We start from the raw sequence: 25268 nt of genomic DNA on the forward strand, positions 1-25268 counted from the left end.
ACCTTAGGTCACAGAAACTAATGGCCTTTACATCATCTGCCCTATAGACCAAAAGGTCTTAAAACGGAACTTTACGTAAGCTGAAGCGGGGGAGACATGCCTAAGACAGTGTTTTGTTGGCCTCACGGGGAAAACTCAACAATCTGATAGTGTGTGTATGTTAGTTTAATTGATTTCAGTTGTGAGTTGAGTTTTCAACATTGGCTTTTCAAGAGGTTATAAGTGTAGCGAGTGGTCAGTTTGTCAGTTGGAGATCTGACCTGGTCTGAGTAGGATGTTGGTTGTTGTTCTTGTGGTTACTTTTTTTTTGTCTAGGGAAAAGAGATACTCATTATACTTTCTATGTGTGTTGCTTAAAATACTTGATAATGTTATACTGTCACAATTTATCGTTACCGTACACTAGGGAATCTAGTCTAAGCGCCTTCAAGTATTATTCAGGTCATATTTAGTTATCTTAATGTTATGCAGAAGTGTAAGCGTTTTTTATGTATAACCAACGAATGTTTGTAAATAAATGTTAACCTTTTACTCCTTTGTCGAGTGTGATACATTTTTAATAATTAAATAATACAGGAGAGTCAACCTCTGTTGCATTTTCTTCATGTTAAATATAAATAGAGAAGGATATCCTACTTGAGCCATGGAACCCACATACAACCGATATATTTTAAAATTACCAGCATTTATTGCACGATACATTTAGTATCACACCTATAATGCTTTAACACTTTTAATTATTGACAGTTTGGAGCATTATATTTAACCCCTAAAAAAACAAAACTTAGTTCTCTACATCTACTTTGACCGTTATAATTTTTTCGAAGTAAAAAAGAAATAAATTTAAATTTGGCTAGATAGCCAAATCTAGATTCAACATCGGGTTTTGAAAGGACTATCGCGTTCTTTAAATGACTATCATGTTCAAATGTAAGGCTTTATTGATTCAAGAGTTAACAAATTAAAGAATAGTTCTGAGCACCCTCTGCTAACGAGCATCACATTTTGATGACGCAATAAACCTCTTACCAACGAAATCTATATATATGTAAATATATCGATATGTTTTTTCATGAGTTTTCTTTGAGTGTTATTTATTACAATAAGTAATAAAAGCTTCAATAGTTTAAAAATCAAGACTAGTTCTTATCTGTATTAACAGCTGGTGTTATACATATTAATAGCTGGGTTTGGAGTAATTCAACAAAAAATAAAATAAAATGAGTAGATCATCAAGAGAGAGGACAGGTGCTTGCTCTTTCCGCTGCCATTTGAACCGACCGGACGTTTTGATGACGGATATAAAATATGCCATTGTTGTTGTTTTTTTTTTAATTTAGCATTCATTAGTTATTAAGAGAAAAACAATCACTCTATAAGTTGTATACAAGAGTTATTATCTTTAAAAATAAAGAAAACACATTTCATGTATAAATCTAACATAATCTGGTTATTGGGAGAAAAATGGCAATTGTAAATCTTGAATAAAGGAGGTATTGCTTTATCATGTTTTTCTTGATTAGTATAGTTTTAAATATCCAGAAACTTAAGTCTTATTTTCTTTGAGGTTTTACCTTCTGTGCAAAACGGTGGATCCGAGTATCCATTACAACCAGCTGTACAATGGCCATAACTGTTATTGCAGTAGCTATAGGCGCAGGCACCAGGGCAGTTTTCTCTACACTTAACGCCCCATTTGTTAGGAGGACACACTGTAACAAAATAGAGCCCCAAAACGATTTGGTGATAACAAAAATACATTAATATTTAAAAGTGTTCATATTTATAGGGCACACTCACACACCCAGATACACCAAAATACACTCAGACACTCACACCCTCTCGCACCAACTTATACAAATACACACACAACTTTTAAGACTAATAACACGATGTAAATTAAAATGCTTTAAAAAAAAAAAAAATATGTACATGTAACTGTTCGATAAAGGAAATGGTGTTTATATTCATTCTGGTGTCTGCGCAATGGTCGTGAAATAAGGTCGCAGTGAACGGTCCGTAGACATGTGTATTTGTAAATTAAGACCAAGCTAAAAATAATATGGAAGCGCTTTGGCTGAGCGGGTCCCGGGTTCGAATCCTGGTGAAGACTGGGATTTTAAATTTCGGTATCTTTGAGCGCCTTTGAGTACATACACCCAGATCTAATGGGTACCTGACATTAGTTGGGAAAAACCTGTGACATCTTGCTTCTAGTTTGAAAAATATTTTTTTTTTATTTTTCATGTGTTTCTAGATTGCTTTAGTTTTCTATTTATCAGCGACATTTACTCTTATTATTAAATTCATTTTTTTGTGCATTCTCAATTTTTAACAAAAAGAAATGTACAGAAATAGTTACAAGCAGGTTTGCACTAGCTGTTTCACTTTTGTTTACATCTTGTACCTGTATCAATAGTAGACGTAACCTTTATTATTATTATTATTATGTTGTAACGTGTCCGATTTGTCGACTGCAATTAATTGACTGTCACAAATCATCTTAATTCGCTTTCTGAATACTCACCTCTCGCAATGCGCCAACACATTGCACAATAGTACAATATATATACTTTATAGTGATGATAAAGGTTGTAAATTTCGTAGATAATTTTTTTCAATACCTCTATTCAAGTCATAACTTCATGTAAGTCGTGTGGGCAGAACCTAAAAGCTGATCTAAAAAAAACGGCTTTAACGATTTTTCTAGAAATTTAACTGTTGATGTATATCGCTGAAAAAAAAAAGAATGCTAGCACGTTGGTCACATGGGGAAAACTAGTTAGACCACTATATTTTTTTTCAGAGTAAATTTAGATTGAGTATTAGAATTAGATCTAGAGCCAACATCGGTTTTGTAATGACTATCGCGATCTTGAAAGAAGTTTAGGTGCCAACATCACGAGTTCAATACCCTATTTGAGCTAATTTAAAAAAAAAAATTATCAATATGTTTTTATTTTGAGTTGTATAATGGAAGTGTTATTTTAAATGTATTTTTTTTATATTTCCCTTGCTATAATTGAATATCTTGAAAGTCAGCGAAACTTTGAAAATCTAACATTGCAGTATAAATATATATATGGACAAAATGAAACTAACCCTGTGTACACTTTGGTGGAAAGTATCCCAGACAACTTGTTTGGGTCGGACACGAGCCGTCTATTTCATTACAATTTTCTGGACAGTGGTCATTACAGTCTTTCTTACAGTCCAGTCCCCACTTTCCTGGTGGGCATTCTAAAAATAAATGTGAATATGGATAAACAAATAAATACAAAAAAAAAAAAGAATGAAAAATGCTCTCTATGTATACCTTTAAAACACTTCTCTAAAACTATTGTACTGCCACAGGAGCGCTACATTTCATGAAGGGCTCTGGTCTGCGCCAACACATCCCTCCATTCAGATCTCTCCTGAACCCTTCGTCTCCACGCCCGAACCCCAGGCTGTTGTAGATCTGCCTCTACATCATCAATCCATTGCATTCGGGGTCTGCCTTTGGGTCTTCTGCCTTTTCTTTTTTTTTGCTGGTATACAATTTTCGCTCCCCTGTTCTCTGACATTGTTTTAATGTTACCTGCCCAACGTAGTCTGTTTTTTTTTTTATTTTTCTGTCACTATCGGTGGGTCTTCATACAAATGATATATCTCATGGTAAGTATGTGTCCTCCACTTAGTTTTATCTCGTATAGCACCCTAGATTTCCCTAGGTATTTAGCGTTATCAAGACTTTGGTAGATTTTAGTTTGTCTTGTCAGTGGCCAGGTCTCATTTATATAATAAAGATTTTGAATATCGTTTTCTTAGTTTTTCTTGATATTGTTTGGTTTTTAAGTAAGTGATGAGCGGACTGGCTATTTGAGCATTTTGGGCAAATGCCCGATGGGCCGGTACCCAAATGGGCCGGTAAAGGGCTATCGAAATGCCACATATCGAATTGGTAAAGTTTTTGTAATATTCTCTTATAAAAAGACCCTCTGAGCGTAATGTGTCAAAAGAAATCTTTCACAGGCTCTACAGTCTAATGCTGTCTAACACATTTTCCGAAATAATGTAATAGCCTTCTCTCGTAGACAGTGCTAGCAGTAGGCTTCATCCTTTTTAGGGCGTACATACTGAGCGGTTAAAAAACAACATAAGGACCATATTTTTTTATAAAGATATAAAGTTCACAGTACGTATTCATATCGATACATTATCAAACTTAACATAATGATTTTGAGGACAGGTAGGACTAGAAGTGGACGCCCATGATATAGAATTTGAAGGCCGGTTTGTATAGAAACGCCCGGGCCAATTTTGACACCCAGTCCGCCCCTGGTGCAATAGAATGCTCTGTTTGCTCCTGCTTTCGTTTTTTTATTTTTTTCAGTAGGTCATTTTTTAAAAATTAATTGTATTTTTGGATATTTGAAAGTTTGAACATTTTAAAACTTGTGCTTAGTGGCTTTAATTTATTGTTTTTCTGTATGATTGTCCATTGTCATTGTGATGTACCTCATGTAAATATTATTGAACTCAAGTCCTGTTGGTCGAGATGATTCTTCCAGATGTATGAAAACTCTTATTATGTCAGAAGAAAACGCATGTCCTTTACCAGGCCTAGGTCATTTGTCGTTTTTCATTAAAATCATTCGGTTTTTCTTGTGTGTAGAAGCATGACAGGGTTGTTAGCCCTGCGATCAACCATCTGGGGGAATGCCCCATTCAGCTCTCTGGACAGTTGCGTTTACTTTCGCCTTTGTAGATCTCTCCACTTCCTGTAGGGCAGCAGGTTTGATGTTGGTCCATCCCGGGTATTTTTTCACTGACACCCACCTTATCTGGAGGGCATTTCCCATATCCGCCACCTCCGGAGGCGCTCGATAGGAGATCCAAAATCTCCATTCGAGTCCATGAAACCACATGTATGGGAATGGAATTTTAATAATGGCTTTTTTTTGTTTTTTTTTTTTTGTTATTACACGCCAATGACTCATTTTGGGTCCCAATAGGCATCAATAAGAGTTAATCGTTGTCCTCGCCATCAATGTTTAAATCATTATTTGAAACATCATCATCATCACAGTATCATAATCTTAGATTAAAATCTTAATCGTCGTCGAGGTCATTATCAACGTCATCCTTCTTACCAGAAACACCGTTATCACCATTATTGTCGTCATTTTCATCTCCATCCTGTTACACAACCTTAACCTGTCATTAGGCTAACACCATTTACTGAGCAGAGACTGAGTTTCCATTAAGATCAAGTAACAATTTCAAACTAAAGAAAGGGGGGGGGGTGTAAATGGTTTCAATAATGGAGAAGTACAAAAAAAGCTTGTGTCGGGTGCTGCCCTTGTCTGAACAAGTTATTATAGCACTGTCCAGGACATGCTTCTGTCTCGTTGGCTAAAATTTCGAACGGTTAAAGTCATACTTCGACTCATGGTGCCCTTTTATGGGGAGGATGAGGAAACTTTCAAATTTCTTCATCTCGACAGGTCAGGGAGGTTTCAGGTTCTTGAACTGTATGGTTACGTACATGCATTGCACACAATAGCAGGGTTTCTGTTTAGGAAAGAAAGGGTGTCATGCCCTTTCTTAAATAAAACTTGCTGATGACGACGATAAACTACCAAACTTTCTTTAATAGGTGCATGGGAGGTTCAGCCCCCATTCTGATGTAGATAGTTTATAGCATTAACGGACAAAGCCAACTGTGTCCTGATATTCTTGATCAGGAAACTACAAGAAAATTATGGAAATCAAAACAACCTTTTATTTTTCTTGACAATAAAATGTTTGTAAAATGTTTTACATGTTTCGGATGTCTCTCCGAATTCTGAAGATATATACATCCTATCCCAAAGCTTTCCTAGAACCACTTGAGTGGCAGCGGGAAGGATTTAAATCTGACACCTTCAAGGCCGCTGAAAGAAAATCCAAAGCGCATATCACACGACCAGGCAGCCATTCTAAGCAGCCGGCCCTGATCCCAAAGATTAATATAATGAGAGAAATTCGCTGCATATACCAAAAATAAATCATTGTTTAGCAACATGAAAAACCTTTTCCATTGCTATGGTCTTCATGTCACCAGATAAAGACAAAACCTTTATTTTTTCACCAGTTTGAACATTAGTTTACTAAAATCATTCAAAACAAACATATTTTTTTTTTAATTGTTAGAGGACGATTTATATCTTACCGCCTAACACCAGAACTTCACATAATGAAAGCGATGCCATGGTAGAAGTTTTATTTTTGGCTTGTATAATGACTTTCTTAATCAGAGCTTTATATATATTCACAATAAAGTCAGTATTTTCGAGCATCATATCCAGTATAAGTGAGTCATACTTGTCCAAGGCTAATATTTTATAGTTTAACAGGTCTCTGCTCATTGATGTTGATTTATCTGAAGAAATAAAGAAAAAGCATTTAAAATGTCGACTATATTAAGTTAGACATGCTACGTTGCAGTGGCGTAGCTAGGGTATTTGATGGCCTGTGCGGGAGCTCCTCATGATGCCCTCAAAAGAAAAAAACATAACAGCAAAACGAAGACTCCCCACCCCCAGAAAATAACTATTGTTAATTCGCAAAAAATTAATTTAACAAAGACAAAAAAAAATGCTTCAAATGAATTCTGCATGTTTAATTTGCTGGTGAAATCAATTTTTTCCCCGGAAATTCGTGGATAATAAATGACATTTCCAATTAAGTCAGTCGTAATTTAGTCATCGTTAGTTGCAAATAATTCTTGATCAACTTTAGTTTAAACAAACTTCTATGTGTATGTAGACACAAACGTCACATATATGCGAATCAAGATCACGATATTGTGGACTGAGCTATAAAGGCGATATTTGTTTTAACTCGAGCTCACCAGGTTCTTGTTTTGAAAATTTAGTACTTCTGAAGAAACTTTGATAAGTCGTTGAACCCTCTTTCGCTCCAGACGAAATTCAGTTTTGTTAATTTCGCTAGGAGCACTCAAGATTTGTTTCAATCTGAAGATCCAAAAGTTTATTAGGTGCTCAAATTTTGTGATAATCTCTTAAACTGACTTAAACAGACCGGGTGGGGGGATGTTAACTTTTTTATGAAAACTTTTTTTGCCGTTTGGTATTTTCCTTAGAAGAAAGTAACGTGGACGTCTATAAGTGTGTTACTTAGAGATGTCAACAAACCTTGTCAACTCAAGCTAGTCTTTAGTTCATATTTAAGTTTAGAAAGAATAGAGGATATCAACAAAGTAGCTAAATAAATAAACGTTTACAGTTCAAATGGACTAGTCTCTGAGTTTGTGCAGTTTTTACTGAGAAAGTTTAAATTGTCCTTTCTTTATGCCTCTTGTCACTTGATGCCCCGTGCGGCTCGAACCACCCGCACATAGCTAGCTATGCCACTGCTATGTTGTATGGTATCATTATTACAGAGGAGTAGTGTCCAATCTACGGTCGACTTTACTAGATGCTTTGTAAATCAACCTTTCGAAACTTCTGCTGAAAGTGCATAATTAATTCACATAGGTTCATTTCTTTGGAATTGTTTTTTCAGGCATAAGTACAGTAAGACGCTTGACAGAAATATATATAGCCACGAGGTCGAAACAAGGCTCGGCAGACTATTATACATGAAGCTTGTAGGCAGAGTCGCCTTAGAGGCTCAGGATGGGATATGTTGAACAATTTAAAAAGCCAAATATTTACCAAAAAAAAAAATGAGTAAAAGGAGAGAACCGTTAAATCACTACCATATGTCTCAATATTATACGTTTTTTTTTTATCCTTTTTATATAAACAAAAACTAATTATTTATTGATTGATTTCCCTTTTTTTTCGACTATTCTGGTGTTGACATAGACCATTAGTATTTGAACAAATGGAAGAAAAAAAGTGTAAAAGAATCCTATCAGACAGACAAACAGACGGGATGAATTAATATATATTTAGTGTGTGTCATCGTCCCCGTAATATACCCTAGATGTCAATTGCTCTGGCTATTTATCCTAATAATCACCAAATGCACACTAGCTGAACACAGAACTAGATCTACCTTTGTCAACACTAAACTTAAAAAGGAAACAACAGTCATAATCAATCATCACACTTTAGAACAATGCAACTTCAAAAATAACCTAACATAAACATCTATAACATTAAAGAAGATTACCCATCACAAATGGAAGTTCTCAATCAGACACAGCAGAAATAAATACCTATCACTGTTAATATTAATGGCAGGAGATGTAGAGTCAAATCCAGGGCCTAGATCTAAAGATAGATGCAACATCTGCAAAAAAATATGCACCCTGAAACAGAAAGCCATTCAATGTGACACCTGCGATGAATGGTACCATGCATCATGTCTCCATATGAATACACCTGTGTATTATGCCTTAGGCAACAAAGACGCATCATGGCACTGTGTACCGTGTGGGTTACCTCAGTTTACATCAGGACTGTTTGATTCCTTTGATGCGGACACTTCTAACCCATACAACATCCTAAACACCATCCCGAACCAAACTCACCAACCACTAGCCAGATCCACTCCTGTTAAACCTAAATCTACTAAAATTAATACAACAGCCTCACTAAACAAACCTACTAAAGAAGTAATACCAAAATACCTTAAAACCTTAGTTATAAATTTTCAAAGCATTAGGAACAAAACAGCAGACTTAGAAATTTTATTACAATGTGAGAAACCAGACATAATTGCAGGAACAGAAACTTGGCTGCATCCTGAAATTTATAATGCAGAAATTTTCAATAGTAATTATGAAATTTTTAGAAAAGATAGGGCTGATAATCATGGAGGAGTTCTTTTAGCAATAAAAAACACTCTTATAGCAGAAGAAATTACCTTACCTAACTCAAAAAATGTAGAATCAACATTTTGTAAAATTAATACCACCTCAACATCCCTAATAATAGGCAGCATTTACAGACCACCAAATTCTAGTTTAGAATACATGCAGGAACTATGTAATCAGATTACTACACTTAAAGAGACAAATACAAATGCAGTTTTTTAGCGGCCCCCGTAAGGGGAAAAAGCCGCTATTAGGTTTGTGCAAAATGTCCGTCTGTCCGTCTGTCCGTCTGTCCGTCTGTCCGTCTGTCCGTCTGTCACACTCAGATCTCGAAAACTAGAAGAGATATGAAAAATATTATTTCATCATTAAATCCGGCTTGAAAAGTTTAGGTGCAACGGCTACTTTTGGTTTTCTAAAAGCAAACCGTTTAATTTAGAAAATTAATTATGCAAGCGATTTTTTCATAAAAATACACCAATTCTAAAACAATTACGTAAATGTAAGGGAGGCAATGTTACAATATGCTAACAAAGATGGACAATTTTTGTGTATTTTCAGTATCACTAAGTCAAATATATTTTTAAAATGTACAGGAAATGTTTACAACAAATACAAATAATAGTTAAAGACGTTTTTTCTGGTCAACTAGCTGCTAAAATTAAAAGAAAACATTTCTGTTTGTTTATAAAGGCTAATAATGCACTTTGTATGTAAATATCACGCACATTTTTTTAAATGGACTTTTTATGCAGCGATTTTCGTGCAGTAGCGTAACGTCGCAACATGATCAGGTGCTAAACCAATTCTTTAAACTTTTTTTAAAAATCAGATTTTATTTATTTTTTGTTTAGTGCCCCCATCCGAATAAAAGAAGCTTATTTTTGTGCGTTTTGTCTGTTGGTCGGTCTGTCCGTCACGATTAGATTTAAAAAACTAGAACTCTAAAAGCTATTGAAAATCTGATTTACCCTTTAATGTTCCTCCCATAACATCTCAATAGTTTTAAGTATCTAAAATTGATTGTTCCGGATTTTTTTGTGCAAAATTAATCAACGCCAACAAATGTTTGTTTGCTCTTCTAACTTATATTACATTCAATTTCCATGCTTAAACGTTGCAAAAACACATTATCAATAATATGTTGTTCCGTTTTTTATGTAAATAGCATATTAATGCTAAATCATAATCTCTATACTGACTTATATTTCATTAAGTGTAAAAATGTTCCGGATATTGTTTTATAAAACATGAATTATGCCTAATGATTGTTTGAAATCGCATAAGGCTTTTAAAAAAAGTAATTTACTAGAATTGATTACTGAAAATTACTTTTTAGACATTTAATTTTCTTGTAAAACCTAACATAGAAGTTTTGTAATCGATAAAGAAAGTTCCGGATTTTGTTTCTTACACATCGTCGCCAGAAATTTCCGAATTTATTTAAAAATCTACTAACGCCAAATAATTGTTTGAACTCCCTCTTCTAATTAATAAACAAATAATCTTCTCATTTACGAAATAATGTTTTTACGGATTTTTATGAAAAATATTTTAACTCACTACTCTCTTACAGTACATTTAATTTTCTACCTAAAACATTAAAAAATCTAATTATCATTAATATTATGTTCCGATTTTTAAGGAAAACAGAATCCAAACACCAAAGTAAGGTATGAAAATCTCTCCACGTGGCTGTAGTACATCTAATTTTTATACGAGACCATCCAAATAATTTAATTAACGGTATTACATTTATCTGAAATTCTCTTTTTCTTTTACTATTTATACAAACATCCGGAACAATCTATTATATAAACTTTTCAATTGTGTTCATACCTAAAAATTATTGCGATGTTTTGAAACGTAAAAAAAAGGTTAATCAATTTTTAATAACTTTTAGTTGTTTTTTTTTTATATCAAGATAACGGACAGACCGACTGACAGACAAAACGCAAAAACAATGTGGCTTTGATCCTTTTTAAATAATATCTATTAGAACTCAGTGCACCAATGTCTATGAACCCTCGTTAAATATCTCGTGTAAATAAAGACATTTTTTTTTATGGTACCGGTACTAGCCTATTGTGAGGTAATGGAATTTTTTTTCTTTGACGTCATATGAATGGACTCTATAAATGTAATGTTAAAAGAACGCACTCGGTGCACCAATGTCTATTAACCCTCGAAAAAATTGCTTGTATTAATGAAAACATATTTTAGTCTAACTAAGCTGTGTGACGTAGTGTTTTTTTTTTCCTTTGACGTCACATGGAATGAATTCTTTAAATGAAATGCTAAAAGAATGCACTCGGTGCACCAATGTCTATGAACACTCGAGAAATGGCTCGTGTTGATAAAGGTGATTTTTAGTCTAGCTAGGCCTTGTGACGTAGTGTTTTTTTTTTCCTTTGACGTCATATGGAATGAATTCTTTAAATGAAATGCTAAAAGAACGCACTCGGTGCACCAATGTCTATGAACACTCTATAAAAGGCTCGTAATGATGAAGGCGATTTTTATTCTAGCTAGGCCGTGTGACGTAGTGTTTTTTTTTCCTTTGACGTCATATGGAATGAATATTTTAAATGAAATGCTTAAAGAACGCACTCGGTGCACCAAAGTCTATGAACACTCGATAAATGGCTCTTATAGATGAAGGCGATTTTTAGTCTAGCTTGGCCGTGTGACGTAGTGTTTTTTTTCCCTCTGACGTTATATGGAATTAATTCTTCAAATGAAATGAAAAAAGAACTCAGTATAGTAATGTTTATTAAGCCTCGTTATGTGACTCGCGTTTAAAAAAGGAATGATATCTTGATTTAGATCTAATCTAGATTTTTTAAACTAGATCTAGATTTTTATTACAGTATATCTAGATCTGGATTTATATTCTAATTAAAATTATTTTAGAGTCTAGATCTAGAATTTCTAGATCTAGTTTAGAATAAAATAGACTAGATTAAGATGTAGAATTTCAATTTCTAAACTTAAAGTGTAAAAAAAAAAGTGTAGATTTTCATTTCCAAACGTTTTGATCAATATTGTAATGTTTTAATATACTAAAACTAATCTACTATTTTTTTATTAAATTTAAATTTAAATTTACGGCAAATGAATCTTTGAAACATTATTACTTTTGACCATCGGATGGCTGCCTGGTCGTGCGGTTTGCGCGCTGGACTGTCGTTCAGATTTATGGATGGCCCAGGGTTCAAACCCTGCCCGCTCCCATCCCCCGTCGTCCTGCGGGAGGTTTGGACTAGGAAGTAATTATCTTCAACTCTGAAGGAACATCCGAAACGTGTAAAACATTTTACATCAAAATTAAATCACCTCTTGAATATTATTTGCGAATATGCAGATCCGACAGGGATCCGACTTCGACGGGGGCCGCCTCTGAGTTTGTGTAACACAAACTCTCTTTGTAATCTTGTTTGATTATGGGTTATTTCAACCTACCTGATATAAATTGGAAAACACTAACCATAGATAAACACCAAAACCTTAAGGACATAAATGAGCTTTTCATAGAAACTTTACACAACCTAAGTTTAGATCAAATCATTAAAAAGCCAACTAGATTAAACAACACATTAGATCTCTTCTTAACCAACAGACCTGGATTAGTAGTTGATTATGAAATTATCCCTGGTCTATCAGACCATGAGATCATAAAAATACACAGTCAGATAAAAGCAGTAGCCAATACAAAACCCAAAAGAAAAATCTTACTCTGGAATAAATGTAACCTAACACAACTACACCAAGCTGCACTAAACTTTCAACAAACATTCTTATTAGAAAAAGACATTAACCAACCAGTCGATGACCTCTGGAATTTCATTAAAAACCATCTTAAAAGCATAATAGAAAATCATATACCAACTAAATACACATCAAACAAAATAAATAAATGCTGGTTTAATAATAGACTAAAGAAGCTTTGTAAACAGAAGGAAAACCTCTATAGAAAATTTAAAGAAACTAATGCAGAAAGAGTTTACAAAAAGTATATAAAAATTAAACACTTAACCCAAAAAGTAAGCAGACAGCTGCAGAGTGAATACATAAACAATGTAATATCTAAAGATAACAACAAAAACCTATGGTCATACATTAAGTCTAAGAAAATGGAAACAACAGGCGTAGCGCCATTAAAAGATGAACATAACATAATACATAATGATAATGAAACTAAAGCAAACATTCTAAACAAATACTTTGCATCAGCATTCTCAGCACCAGGAGACAAAGACATATTACTGAATTTGAACCAAGTAGACAACATAGAAGATATAGTAGTACAAGAAAATGGAATTCAAAAACTATTAGCCAACACCAAACCAAATAAAGCTTCTGGACCTGATGGTATTCCAGCTAGATTACTCAAAGAACTAAGTAATGAGCTAGCCCCAGTGTTCAAAATACTCTTTCAGGCTTCACTTAACCAGGGCAGAGTACCAAAGGACTGGAAAGAAGCTAATGTCACCCCCCTATTTAAAAAAGGAGAAAAATCTGACCCAGGGAACTACAGACCAGTATCACTTACCAGCATCACATGTAAAATCCTAGAACACATAATATGTAGCAACATCATAAACCACTTAGACAAACATAATGTCCTCACACCATACCAACATGGCTTTAGGAAATATAGATCATGTGAAACACAACTAATAGGACTAATTGATGATTTTTCAAAAGGTTTAGATAATAGTGAACAAATAGATGCTATCTTACTAGATTTTTCTAAGGCTTTTGACAAAGTTCACCACCATAGTTTGCTTAAAAAATTAAAATATTTCGGCATTAATGGTCCACTGCATCAGTGGATTAAAGACTTTCTGATAGGGAGAGAACAAACTGTAATAATAAATGGCTCTAAATCAACACCGATAACAGTAAACTCAGGTGTACCTCAAGGTACAGTCTTGGGTCCACTACTATTTTTAATTTACATAAATGATTTACCAAATTGCATTATTTCAGGAACAAAAGTCAGATTATTTGCAGACGATTGCATAATATATAGAACAATAAAAACAACACAAGTCACAGATATTTTACAAAGAGAATTAGATGAATTACAGAAATGGGAATCAAATTGGAGCATGTCTTTCCACCCAGAAAAATGTCAGTTGTTAAGAGTAACAAAAAAACTAAAACAAATTAATTCCACTTATCTTATTCATGGCAAACCAGTATCACAGACTAAAAACGCAAAATACCTAGGTGTTATAATAAATGAAAAACTATCATGGAATCCACATATTGATGAAACTACAAAAAAATCAAACAAAGCATTAGGATTTATTAAAAGAAATTTCTATAAATCAAATAAGAACATAAAACTAAAATGTTACTTAACCTTGGTTAGGCCAATAATAGAATATGCATCCTCCGTTTGGGACCCCTCAACTCAAGAAAACATTAAGAAACTGGAACAGACACAAAATAGAGCAGTGAGATTCATAACAAACGAATATTCACATTTGACTAGAGTAACACCTTTAGTAAAATCACTAAATTTAGAAAGCCTTCAGGACAGAAGGCTCAAAAGTAAAGTAGCAATCATACATAAAACACTGAACCATAATCTTCAAATACAAAAACAAAATTTAATAAAATACTCTGAAAGACACAAAGATAAAGGCACATTCCTCGTCCCATATGCTAGGACAAATTTGTACAAATACTCCTTCTTCCCTAGTGCTATTAGAGCATGGAATGGGTTGCCTGAGCTAGCCAGGAAAACCAGTGACTTGGCAGAATTTAAGTCATTGGTTAATATGCATGACTAAATGCATGACGCGTAGGACGTAATCATCTTCTTTTTTGAAGTAACGTCTGTATTATATAAGATAAGATTATCTTTGTTGTAAATGATTAAAGTCAACACACACACAAAACATATACATTATAAATATTATATAAATTGAAAAAAAAATCTTATCATTAATACAAAATGGTACCAGGAAGGATTATTGCAATTATGTTTACAGCAATTTCTTCGTCTAATGTTAGAAACCATGTTGGTGTAAAATCAATAACATTATTAGTCTCAGTACAACTCCCTCTTGTGACATCACCGCTCCAATCTCCATCTACGGCTTTACTTGCAAAATTGTTTACAACTGTAGTTGTCTGCTCAGTCCTTTGTCTCAACGCAAAATTTCGACCTGCGAAAACATTAGATATATGTTTCTAGTTAAATGATTGTTTTTCAAGACAGAAAAAAACAATTTCCCAACACCAAAATAGTCTTTAAAACATTATTACTTTTGACGATCAAAACAAAATCACTTCTTGAATATTCCTTGCAAATAGGCGGATCCTATAGAGATCTAACGGAGGCCGCTTCTGAGTTTGTGTGATAACACAAACTATCTTTGTAATCTTGTTTCGTCTTAATTTGTAAGTCTGGTATTTGGCTATTAACACGGTCTTGCACTTATGTGGGGCTTTTTTTTTAAATATTTAAGAACAATAAATTCAAAACGGCGTCTCCCAGATGACTGCTCTTGCATGTAAACTTATCAAAATTAAACACAAAAGGCCCAGAGTCGAGCAAAATGTCACTATTGAGCAAATCATCAGCTATGTTAAGGAAAATCTTTGCAAGACTTAGCCTTTAAGTCAGTTGCCACACTGAAAAAACAAATATTTCAAGTCACTCTTACACATGGCTTTCAAAAATGTAGACAATGAAACACGTATAAGTATGAAACACGTGGATGGCTGCCTGGTCGTGCGGTTTGCACACTAGACTCTTGCCATCCCCCATCGTCCTGCGGAAGGTTTGGACTAGGAAGTAAACTATCTTCAACTCCGAAGAAACATCCCAACACTGGCGGATCCAGAACTTTTGAGTGGGGGGGGCGATTTTTTTCCAAACCCTAACCCTAATGCCCAGTAAACCCTAACCCTATGCATAAACGTGCATATATATATATATATATATATATATATATATATATATATATATATATATATGAGAATTTTTAAAAAGCAGCATTTCTCAACCTTTGGTGAAAAACAAAACAACTGGGGCATCGCTATAAGGTTTTCAAGTGGGGCTCGGGGCGAAGCCCCGACGACAAAAGCGTTTTCTTGCTTTTTTTCACTGCAGAAAAGTATTCTCCTGACATTTATAGCTCAATATTCATCAATGGAGTTCGGGGCGAAGCCCCGCCGCCAAAAGCGTTTTCTTGCATTCTTCACTGCAGAAACGCATTCTCCTGACATCTACAACTCATTATTTATCAATGGAGTTCGGGGCGAAGCCCCGACGACAAAAGCGTTTTCTTGCTTTTTTCACTGCAGAAAAGTATTCTCCTGACATTTACAGCTCATTATCCATCAGTGGAGTTCGGGGCGAAGCCCCTCCGCCAAAAGTGTTTTCTTGCATTCTTCATTGCAGTAACGCATTCTCCTGACATCTACAGCTCATTATTCATCCATGGAGTTCGGGGCGAAGCCCCGCCACCAAAAGAGTTTTCTTGCATACTTCACAGAAGAAAGGTATTCTCCTGACCTAAAACTCATTATTCATACTATTAAAAAAGGACCTTTTGAATAATGTTGTACTTATAGTATTCTAATATGAATTTATAGGCCCTTAATACATTGCAAAAAATACGATTTGTTCCTTGAAAAGATAAGATACCCCACTTATTTAGATTTTGGCTTTGAGGATCTCCACCGAAAAAAAAGTATTCGATAAATAATATTCAATAAAATCAAAGTATAAATTGTGAGTTATAGTCCCAAATTTATCTAACTAGAAAAATATCAGATTGAGTAAAGGTTAGAAAAAGGCGACTATGAAAAAATGATTTGGGTTTAGAACTCATCTCAATCGTGACTCTTATACTGAAAAATTTCGTTTGAATTCTAATTTTTTGAATGCAAAGTCTTTCTTAAAATAGTTATGATAAATTCATGTGAAATTACATAAACTCTGTCTGGAAATGGGAGGGGCGGTAGAGTGAAAACGATTAATCCTCGCTCCTTTAATAATTTCTGCTAAAGATTGCATTTGGCATTAAAGAATAGGGGTGTGGCGACTCGATATAAGAATTTAATTTATAGTATATATAAATTATATTAGTGATGTTTTTGTTTTGTAATTTCCTAACTGTAATACAAAAAAAAAAAGTATTTGTTTGTCCGATGGGGGAAAGGCGATTGCATGAATCGCCCCTCCCACCTGGTACAACCCTTTTTCATTTAAATTTTACTAATGATAAAATTTGAGATTAGAGTGTGTTACGACATAATAGACAATGAGTTCAAATATCAATATGTAGTTTATATTATATAGATATTCAACTAATTTTGTTCACAAACTATGATTCTCCACAAAAATAGGACCGCCACCCCCCACTCAGAGGGCTAGAGTGGGGAGGGCAGTACATGCAATTTCCCCCTCCCCCAACCTCACCGAAACGGCCAAGATACAAGAAGGCGAGCGACATAATATAAATCTATATATTAATTCAACTAATTTTGTTCACAAACTATGATTTCTCCATTAAAGTAGGACCGCCCCCCCCTCAAAAGGTTTAGGTGGGAAGGGCAGTAGAGATAAATTGGCAAATAGGGAACGACATAATACAAAGATCGGTTAAAATATCAATAACAAGTTTTAATCACATAGATATGTAATTGATTCTGTTAGCAAGCTGTGATTTGGAAAAAAATCGCCACCTCCCGACCCCACCAAATCGGCCAACATACTAGAGGGGGGGGGCGAAATAATCTAAAAATAGGTTGAAATATAAATAATTAGTATATATTATTAAGATAAGTAATGAATTCGTATACAAATTGTGTGAATTCTATACTAAAATTCGTCCGCCCTCCCCCTTCGGGGGGGGGGGGGGGGTCGGCCGAGTGGGGGGGGGGGGGGGGGCGATTGCCCCTACCGCCCCCCCCCCTGGATCCGCCAGTGCATCCCAAACAATATTTTTTTGCAAGCACGCTTTCTAGGTTTCTTGTTTTAAATGGAAGGCATTAAAATAATATTGGAAATAGTTACCCAGGTTAATTTGAATAGTGCAGAGTGAAGTAAGACCTTCTCCTTTTAAGATGATACTATTTACAGCACCATTCATGTCACAGCGTATGTAGACTGTCTTGTTGTTGACGATGGTAAACTGCTGTCGCAAGCAATCGAATTCTTTTGTAAGCACATCAGAAGTGTCTTCACCGTGCACCGTAATTTTGTCTACCAAATCTTTAGATACAAGAACAAACTTTTAGTTTCAAATTTTAAAAAAAAGTAAAAGTAAAGTTCCCCTTTCAGACCTTGTGGTCTATAGGGTAGGTGATGTAAAGGTCAAATCAGCACATCAAAAACAGTTTTTAGAAAAGTGTATGTCTTTTTTTTTTACATTTCTATTTTTCAGCTTGCAAATTCTTCATAAGGTAAAAAAAAAAAAAAAAAAAGTGGAACCTGGGTGACAAGGGTCTCGAAAAACGGCATTGACGATTTCCCTAGAGATTTTACTGTTGATGCATATATTTTGAAAATACTTACTAGCTAGTAGGCCACAATGAGAAAACTATAGTTTGAACTTATATAATTATTCAAATTATAATAAATTTTGAACATACATACATACATACATACATGCATACATACGTATTTATATATACATATATACATACATCTCTCTCTCTCTCTGTGGCATTTTACGTCTCGAGAGTTCATCTTTTCCCTTTGCAACTTCTTGTGTGACTAAAGAGGCCAATCCTTGATACACAGCTGCGATCGCAGGTTGGGCATATATAATCACCAGGCGCCGTTGCATTTTCACCTTTCTTTCTGCTTCTGTTGTGTATGGCATATGACTCTTCCTTTATGCTCTCTCTCCATGTGGATCTATCCAGTGCCACTTTTTCCCATCTGATAGTGTCGATTTTGAAGAGCTCCATGTCGCGTTTGTATACATCAGTATACCGTAAAAGTTAGCGACCAGCGGCTCTCCTGCCTTCTGTTAGATCAACATACAGAGAGTCTTGTGGAAGTCGTCCTACTGGCATTCTATGAACGTGAACAATCCAGCCAAGGATTCTGCTGCTGACCACATACATACATACATAAATGCATATATTTATACACATTACATTCATTTTTATGTATATATTAATATAAATAAGTAAGTTGTATATGTACCTGCATTGTCGACAACTAATCGTATCCATAAAAATACAATTTTTGGAAACATAAGTATTTTTACAGACCGAATTTCGTCATCGTTTAAGCAAGTGGAGTCATCTTCATCCTGCAATATGGAACTTGCAGGGGATCCAACATTATTGATCCCGAATGTCTCAGTTATAAATGGAATGGATCCTTTAAGACAGTAGTGAGACATTAGTATGTATAAGTATGACAACTAAGAAAAAAATAAATACTTTATTAACTTGAACTTAACTCTATGTAACCTATTATACATGTCACAATAACATAAGGGAGGCGACTTAACGATGTACAGATGATTATTCATAGTAGGGCATCACGAACACATAGTAAGAATGTCTTTCTCAATATGACATGTTGGTGTGCATCACAGAGTTACAAATTAAAGTGGCAAAAAATCTATCTATCTATCTATTCTACCAATCTCTCTCTCTCTCTCTCTCTCTCGCTCTCTCTCTCTCTCTCTCTCTCTCTCTCTCTATATATATATATATATATATATATATATATATATATATATATATATATATATATATATATATATATACAAGAATTGAGAAATGCTCGATTAAGAGTATAGGATTAAAGTTCTTTGCATACGAGGTTAGTTTTCATGTACATTCAGCATTTAATGCTATCATATCACCCTAACATAATGTACGATGTTAATAAATCTGAGGTAATAGTGTTGTGCTGATTCCTATATAAATAACATAATAAGTTTTGATGGAGGACATATTTTACTAACCTATAGATTTAAAAATATTGAATGTATAAGGAATTTCAATTCTATTTACCTATTATTAGAAACACTGATGTACCCTATAGATGGTAATGTCTCATCTATAGGGTACATCAGTGTTTCTCAAGGTGGGGTGGGCGTATCCCCAGGGGTACTGGAAGAGTTTGAAGTGGGTACGCGTTGCAAATCATTAATTATGCTTCTCCTTCTCATTGACGCAAATTAATGTTATTTATAACATAAAATTTATTAATATTTTATGAACAATTTTCTTTTTCATTTTTTATTTTTGATAATTATTATTTTTTGTTTTTGGGAGGGGGGGGGTAAGGGGGTGAGGGGTACTCAGAGTTACGAACATTATTCAAGGGGTACGCATACATCGAAAGTTTGGGAAACACTGGAGTAGATGATGTAAAGCTCATTTGACTCTATTTCTCACGGTTAACGAGGATGTCATGGGAACAGCTCAATGTCGAACCCTCTTTACTTCACCAACTAAAGTGAGTAACCCAGTTTAGTTGGGCGAACTCAGGATGAATAAATAGATAGATGATAGATAATTTCAAATTTGACCAACATAACTTCTGATATGTTTTGAAAACTTTATTTAAAAATTCTTCGATGAGACATTAATGACTCTAGAAGACTAGGAAAACAGGCTGCTACTCTACATCGCATAGATGTTTAAATGTCTTAGCCCATTCAAAAGCATGAATTAGTTGTGATTTATAAAGTTTATAGAGAGGTTTAACTTAAAAATAGTATTTCATCTACATTCTAACTACCATTTTGATAATAGAAAAAAAAAAGATGGAATGACATTGAGGCCTAAGTTCTTCTGTTTCTAGGGTCTAACTAATGTTGATTTCGGTCAGAAACAGTTTATGAATCTAAATGTTTTTAACCTGCCCTGAATTTGATCTCTTGAACTCCCTGATGTGAAGCGGATAGCTTTTTAGCTATTATACACCCCCTTCCCCAGTGACGCATTGTTGACTTTTTTTTCATGCGTTATTAAATTAAAAAAAAGTATACACCTTCCACAGTCAGAAATATTACTCACGATATTGGCAAGCATGTTCGATCCAGTCTTCATTACATTCCTTCGTCCCTAAGCACTGGCCTTGTGTGTCACAACCATCTTGACACTGGCACATGAATTGACATTTTGGTCCAAACCATTTTGTTCCGCAGTTAACTAAAGAAAATATGTAACATTCACAACGAAATATAACATTTAATTTGAGAAACTTAAAAAAAACAAGGTTACAAAAGACAGTTTGTGTGGAAACACAAACTCAAAATCGGCCCCCGAAGTGGTCCACCCAGGCAGGCTTCAATATTTTCAGAAAGAACATCCAAAGTAAATTATATCAAAGACAAATGAGAGATAAGAATGGAGAAAGAATGTTAACAGATCTTGTGTAGTGCCCCAACGGTCCACCACATCAAAGGATAGGTGAAAGTGAATGTAAAGTTAGATGTGAACCTGGCCTAACTAGTTCCTCTTTCAGACCTTGTGGTCTATAGGGCAGATGATGTAAAGTTCATCTGTTTTTGTGGCCTACGGTTAACGAGGGTGTCATGTAGCCAGCACAACAACCAACCGCCTTTACTTTTCCCCAACTAATGTCAGGTACCCATTAGAGCTGGGTGGACTCAGAGGCGCCCAAAGATTCCAAAAGTTAAAAATCCCAGTCTTCACCAGGATTCGAAACCGGGACCACAGGTTCGGAAGCCAAGCGCCTTAACGCTTAGCCACCGCGCCTCCCCTGGCCTAACTCAGGGGTCGGCAACCATTTGAGTCGGAAGAGCCAAAAATTACAATTTACAACATTTTAAAGAGCCACAACATTTTTTTTCTTCTTGCAAACAATAAATAGTACAAAAATAATTAAATTTTCAATGAAAAAAAAAAGAATCTATTTATTGATATATAAGTAATGTTTTTCACAAAACAAATTAGAAAATTATGGCATTATTAGATAATTATTGTTTATTTCGGTAACAACTAAAGCAGTTAAACATTGACTTACAACACTAACTTGTACTTTAACAACAAACAAATTGAGCAAACAAACTCAATAAGAACGTTGGTTTTGCATGGGTTTTAGAAAGTTTGGATACATTTGGCTGATAACTTTGTTTTTAGCTTCAAACACGACTCTACATTTCATTTGTTAGTTGGCGTCTTACTTTACTTTTAATTATATTCATGCAAGAGAACAAAGGCTGGCACGAACATGTCGATCCAAAGATAGTCAGCACTCCAAATGACAACTTCTTCACCTCACTGTAGCAATCTCGAAGATTATTACATGCGTCGAACAATCTCGCGGAATTTCTTTTAAAGCTGTCCACTTTTGTTGCAAAGCCTACATACTTACATACATTTCTGGACATCCAACTTGATTTTTAACTGTAAATTTTCCACCTACTAAAACTTTACTTTTTAAATCGATCAATTGTATTTCTAGAGATCCAGTATCAATTCCAAACGGATTAATGTGGATTTCGTTACTATTTGTGTTGAGAGGATTCACTAGGAATGCTAGAAGGTTTTGTTGGTTTTGAACTGCTCTAATCTGTCAACAAGTACATCTTTGATTTTTTTTTATAACTGTGCTGAAGTAACTTACCGCTCTGAATATCTTCTGCAAAGAGAATTAATTTTTCTTCAAATGGAACAAATTCTTCTACCAAAACATAAGCTGGGTTTTCCATTTCCTTGCAATTTTAGATTCAGACCATTTAATTTCATTGTTATATACATCATGAAGTAAAATGTTTGCAACCATTTGTCGTTCTCTAATTCAGGGGATTAATGCTTTTATCATTTAGGAATTTGTATATTTCATCCAAGCACAATGCAAAACTTTTTAAGCTTTGGAAAGCCATTACACACTTAATTGGGAAGAAAGAGGTCTGAATACCGAGTCTCCATTTCGTTAAGAATTCTTTAAACTGACGATGATAGAGTGCTTTTCACAAGATGCTGTTAACAATCTTGATTACCAAATTCACTACCTCAACTATTTCGTCCGGAAATGTTTGGGCACAAGGCACTTCTTGGTGCATTATGCAGTGAAACGTAAGAATTTCAAGGTTTATTTAGCTCCGAAGAATCGTAGTTAACCTTTTATTGTTTCCTGTCATACTCCTGGCCCCATCAATTGCTATTGAAATTATTTTATTTTAACTCGATCCTATTGTCTTCAATGTATTTTGAACGGCGTTCGCTCTATCTTCCTCTATAGATTGTCACGAGAGCGGTAGCAATCCTAGAAGTTCTTCTTTGGACCTTGGGAAAACATATAACTGAAAAATGGGCAACTTGTGCCGTGTCTTTATGTCGGAACATTTATCTATATCAAGACCAAAAAAATGAATATCTTCCAACTGCAAATATGTTACATTTGAAGACATTTTAGCAAATCTATTTTGTGCTGTTTTAGCGGATAGTGGCAAATCTTTGATTTTCTTTTTCAAGATTTCTGGTTCGTTTTTGAAATCACGAAACAGTTCTTCAGATAAATAAAAGTAGAAAGCAGTCTTTGACATACTCAACATCTGTAAATGTTTGTATTTTTGAAAGCGAATTAAAACCTACATAGAAACATCCGACGACGGACGAGAGCTTCCGACGGACTGACAACAGTAGCGACGCGTATAATGTGGGAGGGGAATGGTGAAAAGTGAGTACAAGTGTCTGAGAAATAGAATCGGAGCCTAATCCTCGACAAACGATTCAGAACTTTTTAAAAATGTTTCGATAAAATAAATAATATTTGCGTATGGAACTAAAGAGCCGCAGTTTCACATCCAAAGAGCCGCATGTGGCTCGCGAGACGCAGGTTGCCGACCCCGGGCCTAACTGATGTCTTATAATTGATCTAATTATTTGAAAAGGCTCAATCTCTTATTCAAATCCTCAAAAAAAAAAAAAAATAAATTCCGCAATAAAAAAAAGATTCAGAGAAATAAAGTTTATAAGATTACTATTCGTTTTAAATTAGGTCTAACTTATAATGCATACTAATTAGCTTTTTCTCTTTAAAAAAATACTTGCATAACTGATTTTAAAAATTAGATTTTTCGCTTTCAGGAAAAAAAAAGTAGCCGTTGCATCAGAACTTTGAATGGTCTAAAATATTGTGATGTCCAATTTTCAATATCTTTTCTAGTTTACGAGATCTAAACGGGACGGACGGACAGACGGACAGACGGACAAACGGTCAGACGGACAGACGGACAGACGGACAGACATTTCACACAAAACTAATAGCGTCTTTTCCCCTTTCGGGGGTCGCTAAAAATTAAACTTATATAAGCAAATCACATGTCATTACGTTGCAAGTTTTCTGGCAATGGTACTGGTATGGAGTGTGTTTTTTTAATTTAGTTTCTGGTGTAGGTAGGCAGAGGGTTTGGTTGTGTGGGCCAACAGACTCTAATTAGATGAAAAAATGAAAATATACATACATACATGCATACATACATACATGCATAGTAAATGCATACTTAGACTGAGTGATATCTTATTTAGATTGTTAGGTAAGTTTTAACTTTATATGCATTACTTTGAATATAAAAATTGAGTACATTTGGGAAACAAAATTAGTCGTCTAATAAAAAGAATTATGTCTAATTTTACTGTAAGTTTTACATTAAGAATTTGATACGCCTACATTGAATCAATTCTACAAGCTGTTTAGAGCTACCAGCTGACCATATGTGTACCTATGGCATCTTACATTTAGTTCAACATAGTTTAAAGCATATGTTATTTAATTTTTTATTTTCACTTTGATTCTCAGATGTTAAAATGTTTACCTTCGGCATCTTCACAGATGATTCTGACAATGACCGATCCCAAGAAGAAAAGCGCAAAATAAAACATTCTTAATGGGTACTTTTAAAGAATCACATTTTCAATATCACAGGAATGAAAGCTTTTCATTATACGGTACATAAAGCTCTAGTCAGAATGTTCGAAATTACAGTCATCCAAGTTATTTATAGTAACAGGAAATTTAAAGCTTGCCTCCTGATTTATTTAGCATATTGACATAAGAAAATTAAATAAACGCGCAGCGGTTACGTCATACGACACGATCCTAACAGTTTTTCAAAGTTTTTAACATCGTACATGCTGATAATACGTAAATAGAATTGAAATTCCTTATACATTCAATATTGTTAAATCTATAGGTTAGTAAAATATGTCCTCCATCAAAACTTATTATGTTATTTATATAGGAATCAGCACAACGCCATTACCTCAGATTTATTAACATCGTACACTATGTTAGGATGATAAGACAGCATTAAATGCTGAATGTATATGAAAACCATAGACTATATATATACAGGACTGCCAACACTAAGGGTAACTAAGCATAAGTTTCGTTCAACTCCAAAATCTGAGACGAGGTACTTCCGGTATAAACTTCTTTTATGACATTCACGATGTTTGAATGATAATGCCAGCTTGGATAATA

The 25268-nt window shown here is 34.5% G+C and overlaps 1 protein-coding gene across 1 annotated transcript in view; it reads right to left on the bottom strand.

The window, feature by feature from the left end:
* The window catches only part of LOC106061530 (uncharacterized), a 32716-nt gene extending 7965 nt beyond the window's left edge, over positions 1–24751 (bottom strand). The window contains exons 1-8 of the mRNA XM_013219694.2: positions 24601–24751; positions 20831–20965; positions 18996–19175; positions 17856–18053; positions 14788–14994; positions 6197–6406; positions 3103–3240; positions 1575–1712 (exon numbers count right to left, since the gene is read on the bottom strand). Of these exons, the coding sequence (XP_013075148.2) occupies positions 1575–1712; positions 3103–3240; positions 6197–6406; positions 14788–14994; positions 17856–18053; positions 18996–19175; positions 20831–20965; positions 24601–24667 (1273 nt within the window). The 5' untranslated portion in view covers positions 24668–24751. The remainder of the gene's footprint in view (positions 1–1574; positions 1713–3102; positions 3241–6196; positions 6407–14787; positions 14995–17855; positions 18054–18995; positions 19176–20830; positions 20966–24600) is intronic.
* Positions 24752–25268: the final 517 nt, after the last annotated feature.

The sequence above is a fragment of the Biomphalaria glabrata genome, chromosome 5 (genome assembly GCF_947242115.1).
Source record: "Biomphalaria glabrata chromosome 5, xgBioGlab47.1, whole genome shotgun sequence".
Classification (NCBI taxonomy): domain Eukaryota; kingdom Metazoa; phylum Mollusca; class Gastropoda; family Planorbidae; genus Biomphalaria; species Biomphalaria glabrata.